General features: G+C 38.4%; 1 protein-coding gene across 4 annotated transcripts in view; it reads left to right on the top strand.

Moving 5' to 3' along the window:
- Window positions 1-1,188: 1,188 nt before the first annotated feature.
- FBXO4 (F-box protein 4) overlaps window positions 1,189-10,973 on the top strand; it is a 130,203-nt gene continuing 120,418 nt past the window's right edge. For all 4 annotated transcript variants that reach the window (XM_082723307.1, XM_082723306.1, XM_082723304.1 and 1 more), the window contains exons 1-5: window positions 1,189-1,456; window positions 2,658-2,893; window positions 5,241-5,461; window positions 8,450-8,525; window positions 8,635-8,810. In XM_082723307.1, coding sequence (XP_082579433.1) covers window positions 1,268-1,456; window positions 2,658-2,893; window positions 5,241-5,461; window positions 8,450-8,525; window positions 8,635-8,810 — 898 coding nt within the window. In that variant the 5' untranslated portion in view covers window positions 1,189-1,267. The remainder of the gene's footprint in view (window positions 1,457-2,657; window positions 2,894-5,240; window positions 5,462-8,449; window positions 8,526-8,634; window positions 8,811-10,973) is intronic.

Here is a 10,973-nt window from a genome sequence, read left to right as displayed (position 1 = left end):
CTTGTTAGCACTAGGATGGCTTTGTCTACAGTAGTGTACTTTTTGTCAATAATTCCTTTTCCCCATTCCTTTCTGCCTTTAAAGACTTAATTTTTTTTAAGTAATTTCTACACCCAACATGGAGCTGAACAACCCTGACATCAAAAGTTACATTCTCCACCAACTGAACCAGACAGGTGCCCCTATTTTCTGCCTTTATTTTCAATTGTTTAAAAAAGATGTATTTACTTATTTAGGGGGTGAGGGAGTGTGGGAGAAGGAGAGGGGGAGGGAGAAAGAAACCCAAGCGGACTCGCGCAGCGCTGAGCCTGAGATTAGGACTCTGCCTTCACAGCTTCAGCCCAAACCAAGAATAGGACCCTTAACCACTGTGCTACCCACGCACCTCTATCTTTAAAAAACCTTCCTTGTCCTGCAGTTCCTTTCCATTTGCTGGATGGGATGCTTCCAGATTCATGAATTGTTCAATAAAGCCAGTTTGATCTTACTCAATTGAGTTTTTGTTTTTACTATCTTTTTAATGTGGGCTATAGTATAGTTTCTTAAAACCCTTTCAAAGTAAGGCTGGACAATGTAAGTAAAATGGAGAACTGTTCTGACAGATTAACAAAAACAACTAGGATTTTAACAGTACCATATCTGGTTTCTCCTCTTATTCTAGCCCTATTTTGCTGCCCTTTTATGGGATGCCTGCCCACCTTCAGGATTTTTAAATGTACCTAAAATTTTATAGAGAAAATATAGGCTCCTCGCCTTGGCATGAGGTTTCTCGTGATTGGGCGCTTGGTCACCTCCATGTTCCATTTTTGCTAATCCGCAGGAAAACTAACAGTAAATCGGAGACGGAAAACCAATAAAAAACCAGCACACCCAGCACAGCAGTGCTAAGAAGGAAGCAACCGGCTTTTAAGCCAACGGTAGCGAAGGAGGGCCAGCTATGGAATAAGTAGGGGCCACCTAGACCCAGACTAAGTGGAAATGGGTCGCAGACAGAGAGAGCGTCTCTGGGGGAAGTTATAAAGCGGGGAGAGACTGCACGTGAATGAAGCGCGGCTCGCGAATTTGAAGCCTGGATTAAGCTCTTGGCGCGAGGTTCGCGCTCGGCTGGAGACGCCACAACTGATTGGGCCACACCTCCGTGCCCTCTCCGGTGCCGAGGCCGGCCTCGGGCAGACGTGGAAGGAGGGAGGCGCGAGACGGGAGGCCGGCCGCCCGGAGCCGGGAGCGTGCGTGACCCTGCGGCGCGTCACGTGCGACGCCGGCGGCCATGGCGGGAAGCGAGCCACGCAGCGGAGGCAGCTCCCCTCAGCCACACCACAGCGACTGGAGCCGTCTAGAGGCCGCCATCCTCAGCGGCTGGAGGAACTTCTGGCAGTCGGTGGGCAAGGAGAGGGCAGCGCCGAGAGCCTCTCAAGAGGAGGCGGATGAGGAGGCCAGTACCCTGACGCGGCTGCCGGTGAGTGGCGGCCACCGGCCGCGGAGGACCTAGGGGCCGGGCCGGGAGGGGCGTTCCGCACTGGCGGCCTCGGGAGGCATCACCGCGCTGAAGTCTGTGTCTGGCGCGAGGCCGTTCCGGGCAGTGTCGTCACCCGGGAGCAACAGTTGACCAGAAACGCCGAGGCGTTGACCTTTGGTGCTCCGCAGCCGGACCGAAGGTCGCAGCGAAACGCCCAGGTAACCGGCCAGGTCTCCCCAAGTCTTCCACCCCCCCAAACCAAGTTCTGGCCCTAGAACACCCCGAACGTCGGGTTAAGGAAATGGGAGGAGATGACTACAGACTGGTTAGCCTGGGGAAGCCTTCGGTCGCTGGGTGCTTTGCTCGGCGTCTTTCACCTGAGGTGAAACCGAACACCGCCGGGAGATCGAGGCTGGTCCCTTACCGCGCAGTTCAAGTTAACAGAACTCACTCGTAACTGACCAGGACGAAGTCGTGCCTCAAGTTACAAGAGACCACAAGATTTATCCACACCACTTACTGTTCAACTTTTCAGGCAGATGGGAAAATGGGAGCGAGGATCAATTCTTAGGCATTACACAAATTCTGTATCTGGGCTGGACCGTTGACACCTCCCTCCCTCTGACGTCTATCAGAAATTAAAAACTGCAGGCTAAGGACGCCTCCAAGCTTCTCCCTTTTGTAGAAGTTCTTTGAAATACTGATTTGATGGAGAAAGTGAGATGGCAGATTTACTCTTTGATTAGAACTAATGACAAAATCAGAAGTGCTTTGATAGAAGTTTTATTTTGAAGACTAGATTGTTTCCTTAAATGGTTGGTTCGGGTAATGTAGTGGCAAAATTCTATGAGAAATTAAAGGACCTCTTTATTTTGCTTGAAATTCCAGAGCAATGATTGGTCTTTCATGAACGTTTCAGTGTGTCAACAATTAAATGTTCAGATACGTTTCTCTTCTGATGGCAGGAAAATAACTTCAGCATTATAGATTTAATTACTAAAAATACTGTTAAATTGATCTTTGGTTATCTAGTATAATTGTTTTGTAATTCATCATGATAGATATAATTATTAAAAAGATGGGCTGTCCAGTTGACCTTTGGATTCCCAGTATAATAAAATAATTATTTGTTTATAATTATCAGAAAATTTTTAAGCTACGTTTTTTCCTCCCTTTTACCTATTTGCCATTTCTATTTCAGATTGATGTACAGCTATATATTTTGTCATTTCTTTCACCTCATGATCTGTGTCAATTGGGAAGTACAAGCCATTATTGGAATGAAACTGTACGAGATCCAATTCTGTGGAGATATTTTCTTCTGCGGGATCTTCCTTCCTGGTCTTCTGTTGACTGGAAGTCTCTTCCAGATCTAGAAATCTTAAAAAAGCCTATATCTGAGGTCACTGATGGTGCATTTTTTGACTACATGGCAGTGTAAGTATCTAGTTTAATGCATTAAAAAGAAGCTACTAAATTTGCCTGTGGTGCAAGTTAATAGTCTAAATTAGTCTTGGTTCTGCCAATAATACATTTCATGGAATTTGGTTGTGTTTGTAATAGTTGGGTATTAACTTAAATTCCTTCATATGACCCTTTCAGTTTTCACATTTTGTTATTTACCTATGGTAGTTATTTGAATAATTGTAGACAGTTCATATGCCAAGAAGTAAAACATTTCTTAAAGCTTTCATCATCTTTAGAACACTTGTCATTTTGTTAAATAGTGAATACTTTGCTGTATCCAAAAAACAAATGATCAGTGATCAGACACCAGTTCTTTCACAGGGAAGAAAACCATTCTCAAGATTCTGGAAACTAAGATTTTGTTATACCCAGAAGCATTGACACTTTTAAATATCATGTAGCTGAGAGAATTAATGTTGAGCAACTATAGAGTATTGAATTCTATGAGGGATGCTTTATGTATGTTTAGTTATTTAGCCATCACCCTTGTGTTACCCGTGTTATAGATGTGGAATTGAGGTTCAGAATGGTTATGGATTTACCTAGTTATATAGCTTATAAGGGACTATTCAGATTGGAACCCTGTCATGCCACCTTAAAAATATATAATGTCATTGGATCTGGATATAACCTACTTTATTGAAGGCCCTACATTTAAGGCATTGTAAATAAAATTTAAAAAGTATTTATGTTTTAGATAAGAACTGTTTTTGCTCTGCTATATTTAGGATTTTTTTTCATATTTTATTTGAGTTATTCAGATCTTTCTTTATTCTAATCTAAATGCAAAGTCTTATAAGACTACTTGATTAAAATGTATATGATATGTTATATATAATTTCAGTAAGTGCTATTGTCCTCTCACTTGCTGGTTGTTACTTCTACATTGTCCCACAACCAACCATAGCATCAAGTATATCATGCTGTGGAACCAGCTTTTCCCTGGGAATAGAAATAATCATAGTAACTAACATTTGTGATCATATAAAGTATCTTTTATTGAAGTATAATTAACAGTGTTATATTAGTTTCAGATATACAATATAATGATTCAACAATTCTATGCATTTCTCAGTGCTCATCATTTTTAAATGTACTCTTAATCCCCTTTTATATCACCCCCCCACCAACCTCCCCTCTGCCAACCACCAGTTTCTTTTTTTGTCTGCTTTTTTCTTTGTTCATTGTTTTGTTTCTTAAATAATATAAATTAATTTGTTCCTTACAACCCTGGGTTAATTGTTATTGTTCAAATAATGCAGATGAAAAAATGTAAGTTCATAGTATATAAATAAAGTGGTCAGATCTACCTAGCCTCAAAAATTGATTTTTTTTTTTTCTTCTTGAATTACAAGTTTCCTAAATAAAGATCATTGTCTTGTTAGGTCAGTAATTGTCTTAACCACCATGATGTAGTCAAAGGGCTTTAGGTTTTATTTTGATTCAGTTACTGTGTTCTAACTTTTGATAACATGTAGAATTGGTAATTTAGAAATTTATAGCTATTGAAAGAAATTGTTGGTTTTTTTTTTTTTTTTCACATGATTCTGAGTTTGCTAGGTTATCTTTAAGGAACAGTAGAGCCTCCCTGTATATTTAACACTTACTAAACTGTTACATTGGAGGCTGTTAATAGGAGTACTTAAGAAATTTGGTTCTATTGGTGGCATTACTAATTTCTATCTTTTTTTTTTTAACCTCTAAAGACATTTATGATAAGTATCCTTATAGGTTATTGTAGGGTTTCTCAGTCTTGGTACTATTGACATTTTAGATCAAGTGTTCAGATCAATTGTGCTGTGCACTGTAGGATGTTTAGCAGCATTCTTGACCTCTGTCCACTAGATGCCAGTAGCACACCACACAATGACCCCTAGTCATAGTAGCAGAAATGACTGCAGACATTGCCAAATGAATGCTCTCTTGGGGTGGGGAGGCAAAATCTCTCTGGACTGAGAAACGCTGCTCTGTGTAGTGAATTTTTATGACTGAAACAAGTGTTAGACCAAGTGTTCCATGAGAAAATCTAAATGAAAAATTAGAAAGTAAGTAGCCATTTCCTGCGGAAGACTTCCTTAACATTTGGACCACTTCTACTCCCAGAGTGCCTTTGCTTTTTCATGTGATGGCATCCAGCATACACGTATAATGTATCTGTTCTCCACTTCCCTCCATGAAGACTGGAACTATATAATTATTGTATTGTATAATACAATAATATAATGTGTCTAGCAGGTTCTCAATAAACTATTGTTGAATGAATAACTGGCTATGTTTTTTTCTGTGTTTATTTTCTAATTGTGACAATTTTATGCAGCTATAAAATGTGCTGTCCATATACAAGAAGATCCTTGAAATCTAGTCGTCCTATGTATGGAGCTGTCACATCATTTTTACACTCACTGATCATTCAGAATGAACCACGATTTGCTATGTTTGGACCAGGTTTGGAAGAACTGAATACATCTTTGGTGTTGAGCTTGATGTCTTCTGAGGAACTTTGCCCAACAGCTGGTTTGCCTCAGAGGCAGATTGATGGTAATTTTCATGTTAATCTGTAGCATTTAATAGTTAAAACACTTTGATCTTGACACTAATGTTAAATCAAAAGAAATTTTTAATTAACTCATTGATGTAATGAATTATAGTATTTTGGTGAATAGGCACTCCTCCTCCCCAGGTCCCAGTGGACTGAAAGGGTTGATTTACTTTTTATCAGAGATGAGCTTCCTCCTATTTCCTCAGATTTGTGTAATCTAGAATATAAGATTATGTGCAAGTAAAATATATGTTATCGGGATGTTTATACAGTAGTTACCATATTTTAAAAGAATGTTGATGGCAAAAACCCATCTACTATGTGCGAAGTACTTTGATATGTAGTGGAATTTTTAAAAAGAGCTAAATTAACACCTTTCTCTTCTTTCTGTGAAAACAATAATCATATAGTTAGTTGGCAAGCAGGAAATAGAAGTATAAATAATACTATAATCTAGCTTATGCTTTGCTTATTCATTTATTGAGAGCACCTATTAGATGCTAGAGGTGTAGCTATTTGAAACAAACATCAAAAATTTTTATCTGCCCGGGACACCTGGGTGGCTCAGTTGGTTGGACGACTGCCTTCAGCTCAGGTCATGATCCTGGAGTCCTGGGATCGAGTCCCGCATCGGGCTTCCAGCTCCATGGGGAGTCTGCTTCTCCCTCTGACCTTCTCCTCGCTCATGCTCTCTCTCACTGTCTCTCTCTCAAATAAATAAATAAAAATCTTAAAAAAAATTTTTTTTTTATCTGCCCTGAAGACACTTGGTCTTGATAAGGACAAAGACAAGTATATAGGTAATTAGAATATGGTGTAATTAGCTCCTGAGTAGAAAGATAAGGCTCCAAGAAGGCTCTTTGTTGAATATGATGCCTTATTTGAGTCATTTTGATGAGTTAAAGTAGGCTATTAAAAAAAAAGGGACACAAGTATTCTGAGCAGTGAAAACTACATTTCTAAAAGCACAGAGCTCTGGATACATATTACACGTTTGAAGTAGATCTCAGTGTCTAGAGTGGGCTGGATGAGAAGATATGTGTATTCCCTGCTTAAGCATTTGGGAGCTGTTGAAAGATTTTAAACAGAGCAGTGAGATGATCAAGATTACATTTTAGAAAGATCTGGCTCCTGAGTGGAAAATTGATTAGAAGAGGCTATAAAACATGGAGACCTGTTAAGAAAGCACCATAATATTGTAAAAACATGAAGGATAGCATTGACTGAATATGTATGAGTGTTATTTCTGATGTGGTTTCATATTGGATGATAGTACCATTCACTAGGATAAGGAAGAGAAAGTTTTTTGAGGGATCTTTATAGGAAGAAGGACAGATGCTCTTTGGAATATGCTGACTTTGATAACTCTGGGATATATAAATGGAGATGCCTGCTGTCAGCAGTCCACTTGAATGGAAGCTCCATTAGGGCAGGAGTCTTACCAGCTTTGTTCTTAGCTGTGTGTTTGAACTCAGGCATGTAGTAGGCGCTCAATATAGATTTGATGACTAAATGAACAATAACTGGATTACTCTATGCATCCAGATCTCAAGAGAATGATCTGGGTTAGGAATCAAGATTTGGGAATCTCATGGTGTCCACATGGACTTGGAAGTTTCTGAGGATGGAGAGGAATATTGTGAACCAGGTGTAAAATCTTCAGTGAATGTTTGGTGGAAGAGGTTATCAAAAGGAGAGTCATAAATGATGAGTTTGAGAAAAGGGAGATGGTATTGCATCTGAATAGTGTATCTCAGAGATGGAGTTTTGAAGAAGGTTGGTGAGTAACCAGACATGGCAGTGAGGAGTAAAGAGAACATTGACTCCACATCTTTACCCTGATGTGTGAGAAGAAGCAGTTTTGTTACTTGAGATGTACTTCAAGAGAAGCAGCCCCTAAGGGTAGGCCAGTTCAGGTAAGGCCATGGGGTAGAAGACTCAAGAAGAGGTTGAGGATATGGAGAAATTTGCTAATCATGAATTGTCAATTTTATTCTCTAGACAGCAGCAGAAATGATTGTTTATAGATGCCAATCTAATTATGCCTCAAACCCTGCGAGATCAAGGAAGAAGGGGGAATGGGTTGTTGGCAGTGTGGTACAGAACAGCATAGAGATAGTATTGGGTTGTGGTTAGCTGTGTTAAGAAGGTAATGTCTGGAAATTAAACTGATGAAAACAAAGAGAAAACAGTAGAATTTTTTTCTTTGATCTCTTTGGAGAGTTTGTGCACCAAACCTTGTGGCCAGGGGACTAGGGCCATGCTTGCAGTCTCAGCCACCAAGATTTCTGCGTATGGGTTAACCTGGAATGGTGACATAAGATGGCATGACAGGTTAATTTAAACAACTAGATTGGTTATGATGCGGGGATTAAAGGTGTGAAAAGTGGAGTTGCCCTAAAGTAGAGGTAAGGTTATATTGTTTTTGAAGAGCAATGGCTTTGAAGGAAAGAGACATAATGAGATAGGCATTTTTAAGCCATCTCTCCAGTTGCTGTCAGAAGAATGGACATGTCGTAGGGATAAAAAATGGATGTGGGAGACTAGTTAGAAGTGATTGCAAAAGTCTAGTTGAGGGTATGGTAATTTAGACTAAAAGGAGGGATTGAGGATGGACAGAACTACAGGGGCATTTGTATAGCAAAAAGAAGTAGAGCCATGGGAGAAAGATCTTTTCATGAGGTAAGAAGAGAAGAGGCCCAGGTGTTAACACAACCAAAGAAGGGAGAAGGTTAAGAAACAAGGACAAGTAACAATGTTGATAAAGAACAATGTTCTTTATCCATATTTTTATTACCATGTAAATTAAAATTGCATACAGCACATTTTCTTCAACATGAACATTTCATTTTATTCCAAAGCTATATGTAATTTGTCATGGGCTTTTTGGTTGCTTTTTTTGCTTGCACTGGGTAATTTTTTTTCAGTGTGATCTTTTTCTGTATTTATTAATGACTTGTTTTGATAACTATAATTTTCTTCTTTAGGTATTGGATCTGGAGTCAGTTTTCAGTTGAGCAACCAACATAAATTCAACATCCTGATACTATATTCAACTACTAGGTAAGGCTGCCTATGTGGTGGCCTACCTGGGGCATCAGGACTTGGGTACTTTATGGGGAAGGTGGAGCCTGCTTAGTTTTTATGCTTTATATTTACATTTTTCTTATAGAAAGGAAAGAGATAGAGCAAGAGAAGAGCATACAAGTGCAGTTAACAAGATGTTCAGTGTACAGAATGAAGGAGATGATCAACAAGGAAGCCGGTATAGTGTAATTCCACAAATTCAGAAGGTGTGTGAAGTTGTTGATGGATTCATCTATGTTGCAAATGCTGAAGCTCATAAAAGTAAGCATTATTTTATTTTCTTTTTAAGAAACCTTTTTTGCAAAGCAAATAAGAAAATACATTTTTAGGCTTTACTGTGGCTTCTTAAAAGCATGATGGTTAATTTAATAAATGTGATTTTATGACCTCAGTTTATTCTATGGATAAAGAACAAAGAACAGATAAGCTTATAGCATTCCTTTCTGTATCATCATATCAGTAGCAGCTGCATCATTAACAGCTACTATTTATCATCAAGACTAAGACTCATTTTCCAACGTTTTCATTTCTCATTGCTAATAATGAGTTCTCAAACCTTAATGTGCATTAGAATCACCCACCTGGAGAGCTTGTTAAAAACAGCTGCTGATTCCTATTCTGATGGATTATAATTCATAGATTTGGGTTGTCTCTTGGGCATTCTTTTTTTTTTTTTAACCTACAAAATTCTGATGCATATCGAAGTTTTATAAGTACATAGTATTTCTTTGTTGTATGCTTCTGCACTTGTTATTGATGTTTTGTATGTTTCTAGCTCTATTCAAATAATTTATGTAGATAACTGGAAAATTTTAGCTTTGTTTTAATTACCCAGATAGTCAAGAGAAAGGTGGGATGAAGTGTTGATTAAGTAGAGTAGTTAAGAACAGTCCACATATTCTGAATAATTGCCCTTGGGGCGCCTGGGTGGCTCAGTGGGTTAAGCCACTGCCTTCGGCTCAGGCCATGATCTCAGGGTTCTGGGATTGAGTCCCGCATCGGGCTCTCTGCTCAGCAGGGAGCCTGCTTCCCTCTCTCTCTCTCTGCCTGCCTCTCCATCTACTTGTGATTTCTCTCTGTCAAATAAATAAATAAATAAATAAATGAAAGTCTTAAAAAAAATAATAATAATAATAATTGCCCTTCACGATGCTATATAGGCATCACATCAGAATATTATTGGGCCACAAACAAGTATTATAATTTTTCTCCCAAATCTTTTGTGAATAAGTTAAGGCATGAATATGTAATATATTGTTCCCACTCAGAACAAGGTAGCAACATTGCTGAAGGGATTTAAAGTTTGTGGTGCACTGAAGTTAACCAGAGCAACAAAAGCTAAGTCCAGCTCAACTAATGACTAGTTGGAATCAACCCACAGCGTTAGTGGTCTAACAGGAAAAGCATGCCCATTTCTGGATATATATTCTTTTACCTTTTATGTTCTTCTACATAAAACATTTAGCATTAAATTAAAAATTATAAGACAAAAAAATCAAAATGAAATGACCCATTTCAAGAGATAAAGCAATCAGTGGAACCATATCCAGAGATATGATATCAGATGTTGGCACTCACAGAAAGGGACATTAAAATAACTATGATTAATATGTTAAAGGATCTAGTGGAAAAGATGGAAAATATGTGTGAATAGATAGGGATTTTCAGCACAGAGAAGGATGCTGTGAAAAAGTAAAATGGGAATGCTAAATATGAAAATATAGGAGGTAAACACTTTACATAGTGGATTTATCAGCAAAAGAAACCTTTGGTGAATCTGAAGATAAACTAAAATTATCCAAAGTAAAACACAGAAAAAAAAGAGTAGGAGTAAGGAACATAGCATCCAAGAACTGGGGGAACCCATCAGGGGTTCCCAACTCAGGGATCAGTAGACTTTCTCTTAAGAGTCCATATAGTAAATATTTTAGTCATATAATGATCTCTATATGAGATTTCTATCTCTATATGAGATTAGGCATATAATGATCTATATGATCTCTCACAGTTACCCAGTTCTGCTGTTAGAGTGCAAAAGTAGCCATAGACAATTTATAAATGAATAGGCATGGATGTTTAAAAAAAGTATTTATAAAAATAGATCCATAGACCATAGTATGACAATACCTGGTCTAACTCATGTGTAATTGGAGTCCCAAAATATAAAGAAAGAGAACAAGGAAAAAGAAATTTTGGGACCAATAATGACCAAAATTATTTCAAAATTACTGAAAGATGACAGGATGCTTAGAGGATTCCAAATAAATTTTAAAAAATAATAATACATAAATAAGAAATAAATCTAGGTCCATTAGAGCCAACCTGATGAAAACCAACAATAAAGAGATTATCTTGAAGACAGCCAAAGCAAAAGGAATCATATATAGACAGGGCCAAAGATAAGGACAGAGAATTCCTAAAAGA

This window comes from Mustela nivalis, assembly GCF_964662115.1.
Source record: "Mustela nivalis genome assembly, chromosome: 3".
Lineage (NCBI taxonomy): Eukaryota > Metazoa > Chordata > Mammalia > Carnivora > Mustelidae > Mustela > Mustela nivalis.
This window is presented reverse-complemented; position numbering and strand designations above follow the sequence as displayed.